At 40.3% G+C, this 23,380-nt stretch overlaps 1 protein-coding gene across 1 annotated transcript in view; it reads left to right on the top strand.

Annotated features, from left to right (window-relative positions):
• Positions 1–398: 398 nt before the first annotated feature.
• The window catches only part of LOC126416885 (uncharacterized), a 38,876-nt gene continuing 15,894 nt past the window's right edge, over positions 399–23,380 (top strand). Inside the window, exons 1-2 of the mRNA XM_050084769.1 lie at positions 399–466; positions 11,807–12,058. Of these exons, the coding sequence (XP_049940726.1) occupies positions 437–466; positions 11,807–12,058 (282 nt within the window). The 5' untranslated portion in view covers positions 399–436. The remainder of the gene's footprint in view (positions 467–11,806; positions 12,059–23,380) is intronic.

Genomic DNA, 23,380 nt, shown 5'->3' with positions numbered 1-23,380 from the left:
TTCCAAGTTTCAAACACAGGTGCGGCAGCATGGCAACAAAATATTCCTGACAGCCACACGACATTACTCGACATTCCAGAGAAAGCTTCATAAATTCATGCAATCCAGTAATGAACGACTCGAGGGATAAAATTCTGATCTGCAGACAATAAAGTAGTCTGTAGCAAATACCAATCAACGTCCGAACTCCACTTGCTCAAAGCGTCCACTTGTTAACAGTCAGCAAAAGACGGCACTTAACAAGTTCTTCTGTGTGCCTCTATGTGATTGGATAACTCTGCAGGGCCATATCGTCGGACCCGGTACTTACTGGCCTGCGACGCCCCACAACGCTTTGACGCAAACAGTTGAGCGCCGCACCGCGTCACGTCCCAAGTCTTGTCGCTTAACGGCGACATTTATATTTAGGCCCACCTGCATTGCAGCACTGCGGGCGATGACATCCCACGTGTACAGAGACGAAAAGGTATGACAGCCTCCTTGCCAATACCTTCGTAAGGAACAAAAACTGCAGATGTACTGTTACTAACTCATTAATTAGCACTGAAGTCCCTGGTATCGACTTCTGATATTTGTTCTGTACTAGAGCATCATACCGCTTTCCTCTATTTCTTTTATGTCAATTTTCCTCGATTTTCTTTCCATTGTGTACTGTATTTTTACTTACTTTCCCAGATATTACGGTTATTTCGTTTTATGTTTGAATTAGTTATCCTTTTTGGGGCTTTGAATAGGGTTTATTTGAGAAATTATTTACTGGTCACTGCTGTTCGCCACTGAAATTGCAGTTAGTACTTTTTAAACAGTTTATTCAAACGGAATGTATTCTTCTGTCAGTTGTAACCGCTAATTCCGTGTAGCTGTTCTAAAAAATAAAAAAAAACCAACTAAGCGACAAAACGTTTTGCACATAATAATTTACTACGTCAAGATTGCTTGATAACTGTTAACATATTAAAGATCGCATACTTGCGGCTAAAAGCATCATGTAAGCTTTTAGAAAAAGCAATATTATTCTTTGCAGAACGAATTTTATAATTTTATTTTGGTAGGCTGGTGCCTTTAACACCACAGAACACTTCTAACAATGATCAGTAAATTAAATAATTAATAAACTTGATGAATGTCTACGAATGTCACTATCAAAATATATTTCATAGTAATACCGATAGATCACACATAACAGATGATGGTCTAATTGGGGAAATACATGCAGGATTATATATTACTATTTAACGCTCGAGGAGTATCAGCGGTATTATGAGAAACTAGACAGTAAAAATGTTTTTGAGAGAATCTATTTAAATGCTGCACAGTACTCTGCTGTTGACTGGTTAAAGTTTTAAACACTATTACACACGTTGCAAATTCTGTTTATGGTACGACTGCCAGTTGCTAAAATTTGGATTATTATTCTTAGCCAGGGGTTTAGAACAGTAAAATTACATTAGTGTGCTGCGAGGAAAATAGCGTAATGTAATATGATCACTGTATTTTATTGTAAAACAAAGGAATAAATCACAACATCTAATGAAAAAGTAGATCAGTTTCAGAAGATCCATAAATGAAGTAAGACAACAATTCAGTTTACATAAACATGGTTTTGATGAGGGATAGCAGACAGGAGAATGACTGTTTCACTGTGTATGTTCACAATCTTAACATTATTTTTACCTATTTAAGAACTGCAATAACAATAAATTCTTCCTATTTTTTAAAGTAAAAATATATCCTTCCTCAGACCATGTGAATTGTCTTGGGACGGGACATATGGTACTGTAATGATTTGTTATGTTTCACGAACATAGCCGGTAGATGTCCAGACGATTGTGGCTGAGGTAGAGGTTTCTAGATTCAACACAGCTACAATATACGACATTGCTTGACATTCAAGAGCACAGCTCATGAATTCACTGGAAGTGAAACTGCTGATTGGAGGACGATTTCGGCCCAAAATTCAGTACATTGCCTCAGTATTTAAGCTGAAATCCTAACGGCAAACATTAATGTATCATTTATAACGATATAGTACTTTTCTTTTCAAAAACATAGAATACTCTAGACAAACTATATGCTCCACTAAGCAAAGGATCAATCAAGATCAGAGTTCAATTCTGTATTCAGGTATCGAGTGTTAAGTTTTCCGAAGGTTGTATAAAATGATTAAGGCGAAACATAGACAGTGATATTGGAGAGGATAAGATCTGCTTTCTTCCCCAGACTTCCCCTGTGCGAAATTTTGTTTCGTCTCTAATACCAGGGAGACTACGCTGTATAATTCCTAACTTCCTGGAAGGAAATCAGTCGTAGACCCTTGTGGAAGTGGGGGCTGGATGAGGAAATGGGAAATAAGTATATAACATTATAAAGAAATTTGCTTATGAAAAATAGTTCTTATCATTGTAATGTCACTGAGCTCAATATGTATGCGGCAGCAACGACCGAATTATTTTTGTGCCACCGAGGGGTAAATTCTTTCTCTTCACAATTTCCATTTACGGTTTAGATAAATAATTTGACGAAAATATCTCCTTTGCTTCCGGATTTTGAGATTAGAAAACTGAGGAAATCACATGGCATCAGATATTAAGAATTGGGAGGGTGGAGAAAAAAAATGGTTCAAATGGCTCTGAGCACTATGGGACTTAACATCTGAGGTCATCAGTCCTCTAGAACTTAGAACTACTTAACCTACCTAACCGAAGGACAACACAAACATCCATGCACAAGGCAGGATTCGAACCTGTGACCGTAGCAGTTTCGCGCTTCCGGACTGAAGCGCCTAGAACCGCTTGGTCAACGCGGACGGCTGGGTGGAGAAATATTTTGCTTAGTCTTTCGGCCACCTCAAAGTTTGATACAGCCCGCCAAGAATTCCTCTCCTCTGCCGATCTTTCCATCTCAAAGTATCAGTTGCAACCTATGTACTCAATTATATGCTGGATGTATTCCAGTCTCTGTTTCCATCTAGTTTTTACCTTTTACAGTTCCCTCTAGTACAATGGAAGTTATTTCCTGATGTCTTAACACACGCTCTATAATCCCACCATTCTTCTTGTCACTGTTTACCACATATTCCTTTCATCTTCCAACAAATTTTCAATATTCTCCGTAACGCTACATCTTAATTACCTCAATTCTATTCTGTTCCACTTTTCCCAAAGTCCATGTTTCGCTACCATACAGTTCTGTGCTGCAAATTTACGTTCTCTAAAATATCTTCATGAAATTCATGCCTATATTTGATACTAGTAGAATTCTCTTATCCAGGAATACCTTTATGCAAGCATTACTCTCCTTTTTATGCCCTCCTTGCTCCGTCCATGATGGATTATTTTGCTGCCTAGCTGGCAGAGTTTCTTAACTTCATCTACTCGGTGATCCACAATTCTGATGTTAAGTTTCTCGTTGTTCTCATTTCTGCTATTTGTCAATAATTTCATCTTTCTTCGATTTACTCTCAGTACATATTCTGTAGACAGTAGGTTCTTCATGCCATTCAACGGCTTCTCTAATCCTTCTTCATTTTAACTAAGGATAGCAGTATTATCAGCAAATCTTATCATTGATGTCCTGTCACATTGAATTTTAAGCCCACCCTTGAACTTTTCTTTAATTTCCGTCATTATTTCTTCGATGTGTAGATTGAACAGTAGCAGCGAAAGACTGCGTCCCTGTCTTACACCTTTTTTAATCCCAGTACTTCATTCTTGGTCTCCCAGTCTTATGACTCCCTCTTTACTCTTGTACATGTTGTATATTACCCGACTATCTCTTTAGCGTACCAAGTTTTTCTCAGCTTTCTGAATATCTTGCACGATTCTGCATTGTCGAACATTTTTTCCAGATCGACAAATCCTATGAAAGTGTTTGACTTTTCTTCAATCTGATCGTCATCTAACACGTCCTCAATTTTCTTTACCATTCTTCTGTATATTATTATTGACAGGAACTTGGATGCATGAGCTGTTAATGTGACTGTGCTATAATTCTCGCACTTGTCGGCTCTTACTGTCTTCGGCGTCATCTGTGATGACGTATTTCCGAAAGTCTGATGGTATATCATCAGTCTAATACACTCCACACATCAATGTTAATAATCGTTCTGTCGCCACTTCCCCCAAGGATTTCAGAAATTCTCGTGGAATTTTATCTATTCCTTCAGCCTTATTTGATCTTAAATCGTCTATGGGTATTTTAACTTACAATTATAGTATTTGATCCCCTTCCTCATCACCGTCCACACATGTTTCTTCTTCTACTCGTATTAAGTCATCAGAAAAATCCTCCTCTATCTGCTCTCTCCTCTGCTTTAACAGAGGAATTGCCATTGCATTCTTAATGTTAACGACCTTGTGTTTAATTTCACTCAAGGCTGTTTTGACTTTTCTCTTTCGCATTCTCCACAGTTTTCATGCAGCTATTTCGCCTTAGCTGCCCTGCACTTCCTGTTTACTTCATTCCTAAGTGGCTTGTGTTTCTGTATTCCTGAATTTGTCCGAACATATCTTCTTTCGTCGATCTACTGATTTGTTTCTCCTGTTATCCACGGTTCCTTGTCAGTTACCTTCTTTTTACTTATGTTTTACTTTCCAACTACTGTGATTGTCTTTATTTAAGACGTCCATTCCTCTTCAGCTGTACTGCCTCCTGTACTATTATCGCAGCCTCAGAGAACTTCAAGCCTATTTCTTCATTCCTTAGTCTCTCTGTATCCAATTTCTTTGGGCTTTAATTCTTTCTGAATTTCATCCTATTCTGCATCATTACTGAATTACGATCTGAGTCTATATACGCTCATCGGTATGCCTTACAATCCAGTATCTGATTTCGGAATCTCTGCCGCACCGCGACATAGTTTAACTGTAATCTTCCCGTATCTCTCAGCCTTTTCCAAGTACACCTCCTCCTCTTGGGATTCTTGAACACAGCTCCTCTTTTATTCCTAGTACCTATCCCATATTCTCCCGTAACTCTTTCTTCTGCTCTCTGCCCTACAGTCGCATTCCAATCGCCCGTGACTATTAGATTTTTCTCTCCCTTCACGTACTGAATTACCCGCCCAGTATCCTCATATAGTTTATCTGTCTCTTCATCCTTCCCTAGCAAAGTCGGCATGTATATCTGATCCAATGTTGGCGGTGTTAATTAGCTGTCAATTCTGATGATAACAACCCTAACACTGAACTGTTCACAGTAACACACTCTCGGCCCGAACTTTCTATTGACAACGAATCCTACTCCTGTTATACGATTTTCTGCTGCTCTTGCTATAATCCTAAACGTCTTTCTATTTGACTTCACTTATCCCCACTATGTCTAGATTGGGCCTCTACGTTTCCACTTTCAGATTTTCTCGTTTCCCTATCACTTTTAGATTTCTGACATTCCGCGCCCCGACTCTTGCAATGTTGCCCTTTCGTTGGTTCTTCAATATTTTTCTCATGGTCACCCACCCCTTCGCAGTCCCCAGCCGGAGATCTGAATGGAGGAATAGTGTGGGATCTTTTATCAATGGACATATCATGATGAAACTTTTCCAATTACAAGTTACATATCCTTTAGGTACACTTTATGTGTCCTTAATGCAGTGGTTTCCATTGCCTTCTACATCCTCATGCCGTTGATCAATGGCAATAAACAATACAGTCGTGACGAGAATAGAGGCTAGTAATGTATAGTTCTACAGAAGAAAGCTGAAAACTAGATCTTTTGAATGGAATGAGGAAGAAACTTGACAAAAAGAATAGGATGCATGAGGCATTCACGAATCGTCGGTTTGGCAGTGGAAGGAAGTCTGAGGGCAAAGCACTTAGGCTGGACGACAGTAAGGAGGTTCAAGTCGACTCTTATGCAGGCACTTAACACGCTAAATTTACATGGAGGGTATTTCAAACTTGTTGTGCACGACTTCACAGACAGGGGTAAAGAGTAGTGGGCTAGGGAGTGGTGCAGCATCTGTCGTTGTGGGAATGCTAGACAGGGGCAGAAATGATTAGCAAACAAGTAAACACAGTAAACAGAAAATTTACTTAACTTGTATTTCCCCAAGTGCAAGAAGACTCTTTACAAATATTGCAACAGCTCTCATTGTCAACACTGAAGCTTCTCTATTGTATAGCATGAATAATTATGTCGGAGCCATGTCTAGGTAACGACTGCTTAGCATCACGTATCGAAGTGCCTCCGAGTGTGAGTGTGGCTACCGCCAGCGATGCTATATTGCGGCGGCAACTATCGTTATGTACGAGTAAGATACCACCATAGTATGTCCTGTACAGTACCTTGTTTACAGCACCGCCAACCTTGAAAAAGTTTGTGAGCCCTCTTTGCCATTATTGTACATGTTTGCTGTTTTCTTTTATTTTGAGATCAGTGCATAGACTAACCTAAGGTCCAGCAACAGGTTCGTGTATGGCTTACACGAGACGGGAAGAATCTGTGAACCCTATGACCAAGTCGAAGTTTTACTTCAGTGAAAGCACAAATCACAGGTGTAGAATGCCAGGCCTTCAGCGCTCTTCTTCCTGCGGCAGCCACCACTCTCGTGTACGCTCGAGGCCACGTCCCATATCAAATGTCGTCCTTATATTAACTGGCAAAGCGAAATGAATACGTGTGAGGATGGCTACACTGTAGAGTTTACGCCCGGCAGAAAGGGAGCGAGTTGTTAACTTCGTACTCTCCATTATTCTTACAGAGGAAAGCTACACGTCAGTACACTGATTCCCAGAACTGAACAAATATTCAGTACTCACCTCCACTTTTATTTCTCAATAGTCTACATACACTACGACAATGTTAATCGCCTAGTCAAGTGCATGAACCTACACTTCGTCTGAATAAACGCTGGCTGTTGCTATACTATTGTTTTATTTGTACAACAAATTACAATATCAAAATCGCTTAATAATTACCTCGTTCTCAGTACCAGTTTCGGCATTTTACTGACATCTTCATGTGTCACTGATCCACTTCGTTATAATATGTAACAATTGCAGATATGCACTCTGAACGTCATGAAATTTTTCTGGACATGGGTTGCTATCCTAGATTTGTTCCTGAAGACACATTCTAAAACTAGTGCATAACTGGAATTTATATATAGGATGTCCGAGCAACGTGGCGACGAAGTTCGAGGGGTTCTAGGGGGTGTCTTGAGGAACAAATCTAGGATAGGAACCCATGTCCGGAAACGTCATCCTACGACGCTGCAGAGTGTCGACGATACAGACGCCACAGCCTGCCGGTAGGTAACCTTTTCGGCAGCAAACGTGACTTTCTACGATGGTGGTTGACAGGTGGAGGTCTCGCAATGTTGTTTGTAACTCAGTGATGACAACTGACTGCTACGATCGCCAATGCAGAAGATGGAGCTAGTTGCTTCGTAAGAAGAACTCGTCTACTACGAACACGAAGTTCTATTGCCGTGGTGGATCACGATTTCGGACACGGGTTTTCTCCTGGAACACTAAAATCTCCAACGTTTTTTGGCACACAGGATAGAAACAAAATGCGTGGGGAAACGCTGTCTCAAATTGTTGTCCACGGAGGCAACAGAGGCTCTCTTTCATAGGAGACAAGGCCTTTCAACGCAGCAGTTAGCTGGCTCCATCTTCTACACTAGCTGCCATCATAGAATCACAAACTACATTGCGAGACATTCCGCTTGCGGTCCATCAGCGTGCAAGGTCACGCTTTCTGCCGAACGGGTGGCGTCGCAGTAGGCGCTGGTGCCATAACTTCACGGTACTGTACCGTAGTTGGATGACTTTTCTGGACATGGGTTGCTATCCTAGATTTGTTCCTCAAGACACATTCTAAAACTAGTCGAAATTTGTTGCAACATTTCTGGGTCATCCTGTACATCATAAGGAAACTGTTAGTGGATTAATATCTCAGGGTAGCAATCATTTGTGGAAACCAGGATTTTTGTGAATTTTGTAATCATCAAGTGATATTGGGTAATAAATAATTATATAAAAGCTTAAGAGCTCGCATATTTATGTCTCGCAATATGTCAGTTACTGAAAATATGCTTCATCTTACCGTAAAAATATTATTTTTTTTACTGTGGCACTCTTTTGCACACATACTATCTAACATTCTGCGTGGTGTCTGGTTGTTCTAAGTAGTGTCTCCCTCCGCCTTTCGCGCAACGACGCTCTGAGCGTGTTTTTTAGGGAATTGACTAGTTTGAACCTGGGACCTGTTGCTGGTAAGGAGACGCCAGACCACACATGACATGTAGAATTCAGAAGAGTTCAGTGAGACTAGCGATGATATAACCAAATACTTAATGATTCAGCGTCAGCTCCACTGCACTCCCTGTAAAAGAATCTTAATACTAACTAAATTTAGTGGAAGGGGTTCAAGGCTTTCCTATTTTTAGTTAGCTGGTAAAATAACGTCGAAAAAGCAGTTATGTTTACCATTGGAAATTTTATTCTACTCACAAAACATTGTTTATAAATTGCACTATTGACAAAAGGAAATATTTTAATACAGGATGATAAAAACCAACTGCGATAAACAAAAATGTGAACGAATATTCCCTGAGTGGGTTTCCAAGTTCTACAATGGATCGAAGTATGACCTATGCCATATCACATCTATAATCTAGGTTTAAATTAAATTTCACAAAAGAGAAAACTATCAAAATGGTCTACAGTGACCCTCAATTATTTTTAATGACTTATCTAACTTGTCGTAAATTACAGTGGCTGATGTGGCTTCTCAATAACTATATAACATAAAAATCATCGCGTTTCAGATTTTTATTTCAAGTGGCAAATGTGAACACTATGAGCTTTAATTGACGATCGACACTAGTATTTCGTAAAAAGGGGATGTAACAGATGAGACTTCTGCAGTTCTGAGTGAAGCCTTATGCGCTCCAAAATGCTGCATCGCATGCGTTCATTAGCTTGTCGGTGTTCGTCAGGGGGCAGTGGGCGGCACAGCTCCACGCACCTCGCCGTCTCGGAAGCAACTCTCTCCTAACTTCTCCTTACTACAATTTTACGAAGTTTATTTAAAAAAAACTATCTGGCTGTGTTTTCATCCGACCAATCAGGGTCTCATGTTAACCTTAAGCTCCGCCTACAAAAATTCTGTCTATCCAATGAGAAACGTTATACTTTTCGTGGTGGGGCAATGTTTTTAACGTTTGCAACGTAACAGAGGTGTGAAAAAGTCTCACGCTAAAACTTGCAGATGGTGTGGCCCTTTTAGTGTTATCGTAAGATCCATACTGTTCTTCTGGAGGGCTCCATCTTTTAACATGGGCTTGGGGGTGGTCGTGGCGGTTACTTTTCGTGGTGGGGCAGTGTTTTTAACGTTTGCAACGTAATAGAGACGCGAAAAAGTGTCATGCTAAAACTTGCAACTGGTGTGGCCCTTTTAGTGTTATCATAAGATCTATACTGTTCTTCTGGAGGGCTCTATCTTTTAACATGGGATGGGGGGTGGTCCTGGTGGTTGGCTGGCGACGTGGGTGTCTGTCCCTTATCGTAGGGCCTTCTATCTTAAAACGGTTCTGCTCTCGGCTTCTGTTCTTGTTTCTTCCCTCGGAACTGCGTCTGTTTCACGGTGGGAAGGTATAACATGCATTTAGGCGTTCTTGTGTTAGTCTGTGGTATTCCATTTGCTCACTCGTTGATCGTATTACGTTGGTTAATTTAATGTCAGGATTTGTTCGGAGCTATGTGTCATACTGCCGGATTTGCTTATCATATCAGGGTTTTCACGGAAGGTGTTGAATTTGCCTGACACCTTACAACTAGAAGTTGATCCTTGTTTCCTTGCTAGTACTGAAGTAAAGTTCCGTGAGGGAAAAAAGTGAAGTTTTCGCAAAGTTCGTGTTTGTATTGTTCAAAACATAAGAAGTCACTGCATAGTAACGCATTTACCCACATGGTCAATCGGACGTTTAATTAGTGCACTACACTAATAATTCTGTGTGGCTCAATGGCCAGGTGGAGTTGCTTTCTTGGGCATCTCTTAGGTTACTTGCATCCCACAGCAAAGCTACTGGGGAGATGGGACCTACAGTCTAGTTTGGAATCCGCGGCGTTTCTTCACGACCTTGAAATGTGGCGACAAGGTTAAAGAAAGACTGAGAAATATCTGTGGTTGCACTGGGATTCTAGCAAGTACCCTCTCAGTCCCCAGGCATGTACTTATAGATACGTGACGCAGCATCACTCCTTCTTGCTGTAATTTGTGCACCACCAACTTCCTCACATATTGCCTGCAAGTTCCGTCATCTTTCTTTCTTGCTTGTCATCAGTACATTTAGTGACGTTAACTTGCTGGCCTGTATAGCATATTCTCTCGATTACTTCGCGAGCTCGCACTGCTTGATAACAGCGTGCACTACTTTGAACTGGAAGGTGAGTATATCCAGTATCAACAATACTACTGGCCATTAAAATTGCCACAGAAGAAGAAATGCAGATGATAAACGGGTATTCATTGGACAAAGATATTATACTAGAACTGACACGCGATTACATTTTCACGCAAACTGGGTGCCTAGATCCTGGGAAATCAGTACCCAGAACAACCACCCCTGGCCGTAATAACGGCCTTGATACGACTGGGCATTGAGTCAAACAGAGATTGGATGGCGTGTACAGGTATAACTGCACATGCAGCTTCAACACGATACCACAGTTCATCAAGAGTAGTGACTGGCGTATTGTGACGAGCCAGTTGCTCGGCCACCATTGACCAGACGTTTTCGGTTGGTGACAGATGTGGAGAATATGCTGGCCAGGGCAGCATTCACACATTTTCTGTATCCACAAAGGCCCCTACAGGACCTGCAACATGAAGTCGTGCATAATCCTGCTGATATGTAGGGTTTCGCAGGGATCGAAAGAAGGGTAGAGCCACGGGTCGTAACACATCTGAAATGTAACGTCCACTGTTCAAAGTGCCGTCAGTGGGAACAAGAGGTGATCGAGACGTGTAACCTATGGCACCCCATACCATCACGCCGGGTGATACGCCAGTATGGCGATGACGAATACACGCTTCCAATGTGCCTTCACCGTGATGTCGCCAAACACGGACGCGACCAACATGATGCTGCAAACAGAACCTCGATTCATCCGAGAAAATGACGTTTTGCCATTCATGGACCCAGGTTCGTCGATGAGTACACCGTCGCAGGCGCTCCTGTCTGTGATGCAGCGTCAAGGGTAACAGCAGTGATGGTCTCCGAGATGATAGTCCAAGCTGCTGCAAACGTCGTCGAACTGTTCGTGCAGCTGGTTGTTGTCTTGCAAACGTCCCTATCTGTTGACTCAGGGATCGAGACGTGGCTGCACGATCCGTTACATCCATGCGAATAAGATGCCTGTCATCTCGACCGCTAGTGATACGAGGCCGTTGGAATCCTGCACGGCGTTCCGTATTACCCTCCTGAACCCACCGAATCCATATTCTTCTAACAGTCATTGGATCACGACCAATGCGAGCAGCAAGGTCGCGATACGATAAACCGCAATCGCGATAGGCTGCAATCCGACCTTTATCAAAGTCGGAAACGTGATGGTAAACAACGCCGGTCAACTGCCGTCTGTGTATGAGAAATCGATTGGAAACTTTACTCATGTCAGCACCTGGTGTGAATGCACTGAAAAGCTAATCATTTGAATATCACAGCATCTTCTTGCTGTCGGCTAAATTTCGCGTCTGTAGCGCGTTATCTTCGTGGTGTAGCAATTTTAATGGTTAGTAGTGTAGGACTGTGTCTACGCTTCGGTTTTTTTCAACTGTGCTTTATGTTTGGCAGCAGATGTGGGACACGACAAAGGAGGTGGAAGCGCTTCTGGGACCTTGCGCCGTGGTCATGCGCGGAATCGGGCTGTGGCAACCGCCCGGAGGCCAGCCAGCGGGTGCCAAGTCTCTGATCACGGCCGTGCTGTTATTCCAGCATCTCGCCGTCCTCGTCGGGAGCCTCGTGGAAATCGTCATCGACCCGCCGCCTCTGGACGTCATCTTAGATGCGATCGTCCCTATCGCCTGCAGCTTCACCTGGGGACTCAGAGTGAGCCAGACATTCTTTGTTTTATATGTCTGTAACACCGTCGTCTGTCTTCTCAGTGATTCGATAGGGTCTGCCAAATTTGTTTAGCACTCCTCAGGATCACATGCCGGCTGCGGTGGTCTAGCGGTTCAGGCGCTCAGTCCGGAACCGCGCGACTGCTCCGGTCGCAGGTTCGAATCCTGCCTCGGGCATGGATGTGTGTGATGTCTTTAGGTTAGTTAGGTTTAAGTAGTTCTAAGTTCTACGGGACTGATGACCACAGATGTTAAGTCCCATAGTGCTCAGAGCCTCAGGATCACAGTGATAGGGTTGGAGTTAACAAGGATAATATTTCTCACTATGTAATAAAGCAAGTTAGAGAGTACCCCGTGTCTCGATTTTAGGCCCTGAGAGAGCTTGACATTTATATTTATTTATTTATTTACTTATTGCTTATTTAACCTGACCATATTAGGGCCTAAGGCCCTCTCTTACAGCTCACTAGGAACAACACGTACAAAAAAAGCAACAATGACAATAACATTATTTTTTGCATTATTTATATGAATAATGATCAGCAATAATAATAATAATAATAACACTAATAATGATGATACAGTAACGGCGGAATTAAGAATGAAATTAATTCATTTTTTCATAAGAAACTCAATTATAACTACTTCCTTTCTTAATAAAAAGTGGTAATTTGAAAGAGTAATAATAATAGCTCTAATAACAATAACAATAAGTTAATAAAGGAGTAAAGATTGACATCGACTAATTTAGCACTTTTGAAGCCTTGTTTTTATTAGAAGAAGTGGAAGGGGTAATAAAGGGGAGGGGATTGAAATGAAAGTGACAGTGTCTACTACGAAGGGAGAGAATTCTAAGAGAGAACTCTTTAGACAAGGGGAGAGAAAAGTGGTATTGAAGGGAGGATCGACGAGAGTGAGCTGCAAGAAGAAGATAGCTATTTTGATAGAAAGCAGGCTATTAGCTGCCTTTTGAAGTTTGAAAGAATTTTAATATGTATTTGAAGAAGATTTTTTTAAACTCGGGTTCCTAATATGTAAAATGATTTCGAGAACATGGCAGTGGGGTTTAGTGGTACAGAGAGGATTTACTTTGCTGAGAACAGTATTTTTGCTGTGTTGTCCAGATAGTAGTGTGAGGGTTGGAGATAAACAGCCGCCCGGAGTGGCCGTGCGGTTTGAGGGGCCATGTCACGGATAGTGCGGCCCCTCCTGTCGGAGTTTAAGTCCTCCCTCAGGCATGGCTGTGTGTGTTGTTCTTAGCATAAGTTACTTTAAGTTAGTTTAAGTAGTGTGTAAGTCTGTTGACCGATGAGCTCACACATTTGAACATTTAGAAGATAAACAGGTAGGAGCGCAATGATTGAAAAGCGGATAAAGCAAACACAGGGTATGATAACGTCTGTGCTTATCATCATGTACTCATGATAACTGATGATACACAGGAATGATTTGGTAGAAATAGCGTACATTATAAATGTATCGCATATAAGCTATTCATTGCTAGCCCTAGCAGCCGTGAGCTCTCATATGAAAGTCCTTGTCGAACAGCCGGCCAATGGTGGCCGAGCGGTTCTAGGCGCTTCAGTCTGGAACCGCGCGACCGCTACGGTCGCAGGTTCGAAACCTGCGTCGGGCATGGATGTGTGTGTCCTTAGGTTAGTTAGGTTTAAGTAGTTCTACGTTCTAGGGGACTGACGACCTGAGATTTTAAGTCCCATAGTGCTCAGAGCCATTTGAACCATTTTTTGAACCTTGTCGCACAGGACCTCCATAATCAAAGGTGGTCAGTATTAGTGACTGTACGAGTTTCTTTTTAAGCTAGAGAGTAAATGATTTTTTATATTCCCTTGATGAATGAAATAATGCTGACATATTACTGGCTGCAGTTGTGTGTTCAATCCAATCTAGGGAGTAGTACAAAATTATTCCCAAACTCTTTGCAGGAAAAGAAAGGTGAGTTCAGATTTGTTCAGCATTAGGGATGGAAGAGATACTCTGAACTAAAGTCTAAAAAGTCTCCTATGAGTGACTAAGATTTCTTGTGCCTTAGATGCATTATGTCTCTATGATCCGTGCCTGTTCTGACAAAGCAACTAAGTGAGCATTTACGTTCTGAATAGTTGTGCACAGATATCTTGGGCTTGCTTTTACGTATACCTGAAGGTCGCCAGCGTGTAAGTGCTATTTGGAATGGAAGATAATAGTCGACTCAACACTATCATTCAATGAGAAAAGTAACAGTCCTAATACTGATCCTTGTGGGACCCCTGATGCTACATTATACCATTATGACCACCTCGTTCTCATCATTACACACATCGGTATGTAAGCTAGGAGTGGAACCATTGCACGGCACTTGAAGAAAATTTTTTCACTCTTGGATTTAACAAGTAGAATATCACAGTGGACTGTGTCGAATGCTTAACTGAAATCCAAAAACCACATAATAGTTGCCTCATGTTTCTCCACAGCCACTTTTAGAAGAACAGCCGTCGTTCTGCGATTTTTCCCGAAAACAGATTGGTATGCCGACGCCTCTCATTCCGGTTTCCACTATTTCCTATCTTATACAAACATAAGAGAAGCACTTGCACGATAATTTGTTAGACAAATCCAAACCTCTATTCACCCATATGGGCTTTGCCCTCTTCAGTTCTGTACACTACAGTCTAACTCATCACCTCATGTTTTCATACACTTCTTGCCATCCTTTCACTTTTTTTAGTAAATGTTCTCCATACATTCCATTCCTCGACGAATCTGAGTCCATTTAACTTTCAGCGTTATTCCTCCACATAGCTGATGGTTCGAATCTAATCCTTGCATTTTACCACAGTCCATGATTCACTTCTATACAATGTTTTGCACCTATCGTACATTCTCATAAAGATATTTCTCAACTTAAGCACTATATTCGATATCAGCAAGCATGTATTAGTGAGGAATGCCCCCTTTGTCTGTGATAGTCTACTACTTAGATGCTCCTAGTTTTGTCCACCTCATGTTATTATGGTTCCAAGGTAGTATAATCTCTTCACATTGTCTACAGCAAGGTGAACCTCAGTTCTGCTATTTATTTCATCGATAATTTCATTTCTGCTACTCCTCATTACTTATTACTTTCGTCTATCTTTCGTTTACTCTCAGGTTATATTTCATGCTCATTATACTGTACAGTTTATTCAGAAGCCTCTTTAATTCCTCCACATTCTCACTGAGGATAGCAATGACAGCACTGAATCTTATAATTAAATTCCTTTCACATCAAATTTTAATCCAACTCCTAAATGTTACTTTTATTTCCGTTATTGTATCTACAATGTAGACGTTCAGTATTTGTAGAGAAAAAAATCCATATGTCTGTGTTAATCTGAGAAATTTTCTCTTGTTTTCTCTTGTTCTTGTTCTGTTGTGATAGATCGCAATAATTGCCATTCATCTTCAACTATTGAGTACGGTAGTGTTTGCAATGGGAAATGACAGGTTGTTGACGTTTGGTATCCCTGAGATGATAATCACGGATCAAGGCATCAGCTTCACATCAGAACCAATGAAACAGCTGTGCCACCTGTTACATAGTGGAGAAATAAGAACTAATCCACTGCACGCAGAGGCTAAAGGGAAGGCTCAGCATGTTTACCACATAATTGTCGATAGCCCCCATAACGACTGGGATATTTACTTACCATATGGTGTGTCTGCATATAATTCAAAAGTGCACGACAGCAGCAGTCTCTAATTTTATATGGTGGTATACAGAAGGAAAATGCCTTAAACATTTTGACTTATTAACCAAAGTTAGGAAAAATGAGGAACCCATGCAGAACTTTGCTATAACATTGAAGGATGTGTGGAAGTGAGTGCAGAAGGAGGACATTACGATACTTGTACATCAGGATGAAATGGGATGGTGTATTGGTAAATTGCCAGCGTTTTGACATGGCCAGTGGGTGATGGTCACTAGCCTGTATATACAGAAGGGTCTGGTGAAATAAAGTTATCTTGTGATATAAATCTTTTTTGTATTTTCATGACCTGGTTACGAATCAGAAAGTCAAAATACAGCTAGGAATTAAAATAGGTCAAGCATAAAGATAAGTAATCTATTATAAGCTGAAGACGAGATAATTATACAGGAAACAAAATAATTTACAAAGAGCAGTATAAGATAGAGAAAAAACGTAGTATACTACAATTTATTAATGTCTGCAAACACGACAGAGATAATGGCTTTCAAAGGGAAAAATACTGTCAGACAGAATATAATAATAAAATACCGAATTAGAACATGTATCTCATTTCAGTTACCTATGATGTGTTATTAGTTGTAACTACGACAATGACATTTAGAAGAAGGTCAATCAATTTCAAGCTATCTGCTAAACAATTGGAAGAGCTTTGGGAATAAAAACAAAAAAGGAAACACAAGCGAAATTCCAAAATGTTTTCTTTGTACCTACTCTTGCACACGGTTCTCAATCATGGGCAATAGTAAGAAAAAGAAAAGTCACATACACATGCAGCACAGATGAATTCCATTAGATATGTCAGGGTCTGTAATAAAAAGAATAAAAAAGGAATGAAACGAAGGGATCAGATTAAAAAATCCTTCAGTTAACGATAAGTTGGAAGAGAATAGAATGAACTAAATGTGTCATTTTGATGATATGATAGAAAATAGGTTGCAAAAAAATTACGAATTATCAGCCAACTGTAAAGAGAGAACTAGGTATTCCTTATGAGAAGTGGATGAATGATGGAGTCCAAAACAGGTGGCTATAACGCCTAATCTTTGGAAGGAGATAATGACGATGGTGATTATGATATTACAGGATACACAAGTAGTGGAATTGACTTCACAGGTCAACGTGGAGAACCATTGTCCAAGTGGTGGACATTAAATCTTTCAAATGCGCTCCACACGTCTTACTGCAGGTTCCAGCATCGCTGTCTGGGAAGAAGACATGGGGCCAAAGATGGAGAATGGATACAGAATCTAGCGTATAGGCTGCGAGCAAAATGCCCTACATACTAATATCGCGCAAAAGGATAGGTAGGATACTGTGTGTATTTTGATAGATATTATTGAATGTGGTTAATTATAGACGAATCAAGGGAGCCATGGGAAGCGTTGTAAAGGGCTTTTGTTCGTGTAATTTTCTTGTTTTACTCGGGATACAATTTTTTGACACAGGGGCATTTATTTCATCCATTTGAATGAATTTTGCAGCAGTAAGAATTGTGGGAAGTTGTCTGATGGGCACAGCATTGAGGAGGAGCTGGATCGTCTACAGTGTGTGTTCAAAGACAATGGATATTGACATCCCACAAGATCAAAAGGAGAAGTTGTGGTTGCAGTTCAGGGCGTTGCTCCCATATGACGGAAATATTTCGTCAACCTTATCCATAGTCTTCAGGAAACATAATCTCAAGGCAATCTTCAGCCCACCTAGAAAGACTTGTGCTTTTCTCGGTTCGGCAAACGATGACCTGGAACTGTGGAGGGCTGGAATTTACAGAACATGTTGCGAGTATGGCGAAGCCTACACTGGTCAAACAACGCCCACACAGAGTTGAACACGATCGACACACTCGCCTTTCGCAGTCCAGTAAGTTAGCCATATTCAAGCATTGTGTCTCCCTGTTCTGTGACAAAAATCATCGCCTACTAGACCCTTCTGAGATTCAGTTATTAAGGAATCGGTGGAAATACGTTTGGCGGAGATTTCTGACCAAATTATATGTTAGACAATTTTTCAGGTGTTTAAAAGTTTATCAGAAGATTTCCAAGGTTAGTTTCAGCGATGCATAATTTCTAGGTAATCAACTAAAAGTTGATAACAGAAGATTTTAATGTAACGGTAAGGCAGGAAGCAATAGCTCTGTAATGGGAAACTGTCGGCACATACCAGACAGGAGAAAGGTTATACCATAGTTGAACTTACTGAAAAGAGTAGATTGTTCTCATTAGCCTCCTCCCAAGTACAGTAAAAAAGGAAATGGAGCTGACAAATGCAAATGGAACTGTTTAGTAACCGTCTTTTTCCATGAAACCAAAAATAAAGTTTACAGGATAGAATTTGATGTAATCGTAGACTAATAAGATACACAACCGAAACGTATGAAGGGTAAAAACAAATATTTCTTCAAATAGGGAAATCAGAAATGTATATCATGAAAAGTTGTTTATGATTATTGAGGTGTACTAGATTAAATTAGCCAATAATTTCCAGCTCTTGTCAAAAACAAACGAGCACTTACTTTAGTTAAGATTGATTAGGTGTTGTGTGATGGTGACTGGTGAAATTTATTCACAGTCAACAAGAGTGATTGAATAATTTATCCCTTTCAATTCGTATTTCTTTTACTACTTGCAGGAGAGGTCCATATGCTGTAGCTTTCCTGACAGTGACCACTCTGTGGAAGGGAAAAGTTAACCCCTCCCTACTACCATTACATAACACAGTAATAGGGTATCTTTCTCATTTAAAAACAAGACTAAGTAGTGTATTATGAAATCAGACATTTAATGAAACATTAAAAGACGTACACACACTAACGCATACACACTCTTTATACACAAGTACTCTAGATACATCAGACTGTTCTATTGCAGCTACTCATTTTTTACTTACTTTTTAATTACTTTATGAAAGGTCTAACAAGGTGGAGATGAGGTATTATGTTGCAGTGATGAGTAATATTGGAACAAGCTATCCTGACGGCAAGGTACTCACATATTTAATGGAAATGGATAGGAAACTGCTACGCATCTCAACCAAGTATAGACAAACAAGTGAGGGCTGACCTGAAAGAATCGTCCAGATTCTTCCCTAGCCTAACCAAATGGGAAGCATTCCTTATAGAGTGTATCTGGGAAGTAGGGACAGATATTAAAGTACTATAGACATAAAAAAATATTGAAAATGAAATTTTGTTACAACCATTACGTAACTTCTCCCATTTACCTATGAAAGATTATGTCCCCCATATGACCACGCAAGGCCATGCAGTGAAGAGCAGTGCGTTCATTGAAGTTGTGGATGATGCGTTCACAAACATCTTTTGGTACGCCGTTAATAAAAGTTTTAATTTCACTTTTCAATTGAGGTGTTGTTGATGGTTTGTTCACATACACTTCTGATTTCACGGATACTTTTCATTCAGCAGAGTAATCGTTTTACGGGATGTGTGATACGTCGCACCACCTTGTTGAAACCAAAAATCCTAATTTTCTTTAATAAGAGGGAAAACCAGTCAGAAAGCATGATTCGATAAGGGTCGCCGTTCACAGTGACGGCAATTCCCACAATATTAAAAAAAAAATACGAGCTGATCACTTCTACTGCCCACTCCACACAGTAGCGCGTTGGGATGAATTTCGTATTTCAGTGTCGGATTTCCGTTAGCCCAAATTCTGCGTATCTGCTTACTGGTGTACCCACTGAAGTGGGAGTGCGGCTCATCTGAGGAAATTATTATTTTTGTGAAGTTCTCGTTCGCCGATTGTCGAGCCAAGACCGAGTGCGCAAATCGACGTATATTTACATGATCTGCTGGCTTCAACTTTTGGGTTAGCTGAATCTTGTACGCATTACTTTCAGATCTTTTGAAAGGATTTCATGTAGTGAATTGTCACGCGCGGCAGGAATGTTTTCTTGTGTTCGAATAGAATGCGGTCGTCCTGTTTTCTTAACGGTTGAAACACAACCCATGGTCTCAAACTTCTGGATCACCTTCCGAACAGATGATTCTGTTGGAGCAGCATTACGTCCGAGTGTCACACGCAATTCACGAACGGCTGCCGTGGGACTTTCACTGTTTTTGTAAAATCTTTTTATGACTTACATACATTGCTCAGCTATCATCTGCTGTATGACGAAAATAATGCTCACCACACAAAAGCTATCAGGCTACTAACGGGAAGGGTCGCAGATAATAAACCTGAAAAAACCATTGCTGTCAACTATCATACGACAAAACGGCGCCAGATTCAAATTCTTCCTTACTTCCTGGACACACGTTAGTTTGCAGTATGTGATCATATAGTGCCGATGGTAGCGGGGTATATTGTGTTCTTTAGTTGCTCTTGGGACTGTAGAGTATCCTTCCACCTAACGGCCAAAATTGATGCCCACTTTACCGCCAAGTCTTTCAAGAGAGCAAAATTTGGATTTAGTTAAATGGACTAACGATGTCGCAGTTCATTAAAAGAGAAGGTTATTTGGTAGAGACCACATTTCATCATGACAGTTGGTAGCACAATATCTGAGAACAGAGAAAATCTTAGCATCCATTTACTTTTAAGTTTGTACCACGAGACAACAAAGGACTTGGAAGAGCAGTTGAACGGAATGGACAGTGCCTTGAAAGGAGGGTATAAGATGAACATCAACAAAAGCAAAACGAGAATAATGGAATGTAGTCGAATTAAGTAGGGTGATGCTGAGGGAATTAGATTAGGAAATGAGACACTTAAAGTAGTAAAGGAGTTTTGCTATTTGGGGAGCAAAATAACTGATGATGGTCGTAGTAGAGAGGATATAAAATGTAGACTCAAAATGGCAAGGAAATCGTTTCTGAAAAAGAGAAATTTGTTCACATCGAGTATAGATTTAAGTGCCAGTAAGTCTTTTCTGAAAGTATTTGTATGGAGTGTAGCCACGTATGAAAGTGAAACGTGGACGATAAATAGTTTAGACAAGAAGAGAATAGAAGTTTTCGAAATGTGGTGTTACAGAAGAATGCTGAAGGTTAGATGGGTAGATCACATAACAAATGAGGAGGTATTGAAGAGAATTGAGAAGAAGAGGAGCTTGTAGCACAACTTGACTAGAAGAGTGGATCGGTTGGTAGGACATGCTGAGACACTGAGGGATCACTAATTTAGTATTGGAGGGCAGCGTGGGGAGTAAAAATCGTAGAGGGAAACCTAGAGAGGAATACACTAAGCAGATTCAGAAGGATGTAGGCTGCAGTAGGCACTGGGAGATGAAGAAGCTTGCACAGGATAGAGTAGCATGGAGAGCTGCATCAAACCAGTCTCAGGACTGAAGACCAGAACAACAACCACGAAAGAGATGCCTTAGAAGTATACATGTTTACTAAAGAAAATCTAGACTTACTGTAGTAAGTACATAGAACTCCTACATTCTCATTCATATATAGTTGAAAATCACTTACAGCCGAAATCAGCTGATGGTGGTGTAAACAAATAGTGAATACAAGATACAGGGTGGAAAGTGGACGGGTCCTTCAATAAATATGTGGCCCTGGAGCCAAAAGCGAAACTAAAACTTATTTACAAAATATCTGTGAAGTATGATGAGAACTAAGACAATGCTGTCGCTGTTCTGCTCAACAAGAAAAAAACAGGAAGCACACAAAAGATACATATACCAGCTTCCTCTTTGCTATGAACAAGATGATTCCCAAAATTACGTCCACCTGCATGGAAAATTATTATTAACACAAAACAAATAATTACAATAACACATTTTAAATTGTATGAAAAGTACAATATTTTCTTCTACCTACATACAGATTCATGACCCTCCACAAATAGTTCTGAAAATAGTGATTGTGAATACTAAGTTGTTGATTTGGGGTGGGGTGGGGGAAGGGGGGAACCACACAGTGAGGTCATCGGTCCCATCGGATTAGGGAAGAATGGCGAATGAAGTTGGCCATAGTCTTCAAAAGGAAACATTCTGCCATTGCCTGAAGTTATTTCAGAAAACCACAGAAAACCTTAATCAGGATTGTTGGACTTGGGATTGAACTGTTGTACTCCTGAATGCGAGTCCAGTTTGCTAACCACTGCTCCAACTCGTTCAGTATGAATACTTGATAGCTGTGACACTACCAGTTAAATCTTTAATGAAAAATTTGGCCCGTATCCAATAGATAATACTTAGAAAGTGAACGATTTTCGTTATAAATATTACAAGTACTTACATAGTTACCAAAAAATTAGTCATAAATTTTCGGACGTATCTGTATGTGATTAGGAATCTGTATAAAACTATGAGAAATTCTTTTACTGATTTTACTCCAATTTAAAAATGTGTATTATGATTTCCTGCATTTAGTGTGTGAAATTTCTCATCGAATTTTAAACATTTTTATAAAATTGTAAGGGAGACATGTTAAATTTCAGTTTTATTTCTATGTGTTTTCACCTGATCATATCTGAAACAGAATGGTGTTATGCCTATCTGGTAATAATGTAACAATCTATTTAATTTTTATTTTCCTAAAAAACAACATTAAGAAGCAAATAAAATTAATTACCTTTTATTTCTATGTAACATTTACTTTACTGTTGCAAACTGTTATGCCCAGGATCTAGCAAGGTTCGAGAATGACTCAAACACCCAGCAGAGGCTGGCAATTTGTCCACAGGTAGTCGACAGAGCTTAGCCACGCGTGAACATGAGGGCAACAACAACAGGTCAATAGACAACAAAGACTGCATGGCACAATAACATAGTTCAAACGAGTAATCCAAAGATGAAAACCTAACACATGGCGAAATCTGAGACTAGCGCCATACAATGCGAATAATTTGTTGGTACAGTCAATACACAACTGCAGGCAACCCATTGCACAGCTAGATATATAATGAGGCAACAGGCTCTAATTGGCGGGCAAGTTGGACGAGAGCCTGCAGCGCCGCAAGGTCAGAGATGCAGCGGCGATACTAGTACTCGCCGGTGTAGCAGTGCCATCACTGAATTCGCCATATAATACTCGGGACACATTGCGATACTACCCATACAACACCCCAGTGCCACAAGGCGGCCGAGATGTCAGGTCTTTCCAATCATTTTCACGACCACTGTCATGCCTATAGCTATGTAGATCACACGGACAAGAAAGCATTGTCGTCCATGTCATCCAGATAGGAGCTTTAAAAATTCAAGTTCGTTGCTCATCTAATAAAAATTTGTTAAAGAACATGAGATTCCTAACTACACAAAGGATTTGAAACAAACTGGAAGAGAACACAGCACAGTACCGCATTTGCTTGTCATCATCAGCATTATAGAATATGGCAACGATTGTGAATTACTGTTTTACTTAGACTTTATAGATCTAGTGAAAGATTTGTTTTAAATTTAAATGAACACAAAATTATGACCCTTTGAAAAACAAAGCTTTCTTTTAATCGCTGGTAATACAGAAGAGTATGTTTGTGTCAGTACTAAAACATCTATTAAACTTCATCAGGATAAAGGAAAAGTCAAAACTGATAAGGGTGTCAGGAAATGCAAATCCATAAGAGGAAAAATAATTGTCTGTAGTT

This window comes from Schistocerca serialis, chromosome 8 (assembly GCF_023864345.2).
Source record: "Schistocerca serialis cubense isolate TAMUIC-IGC-003099 chromosome 8, iqSchSeri2.2, whole genome shotgun sequence".
In the NCBI taxonomy this organism is placed as follows: domain Eukaryota; kingdom Metazoa; phylum Arthropoda; class Insecta; order Orthoptera; family Acrididae; genus Schistocerca; species Schistocerca serialis.
This window is presented reverse-complemented; position numbering and strand designations above follow the sequence as displayed.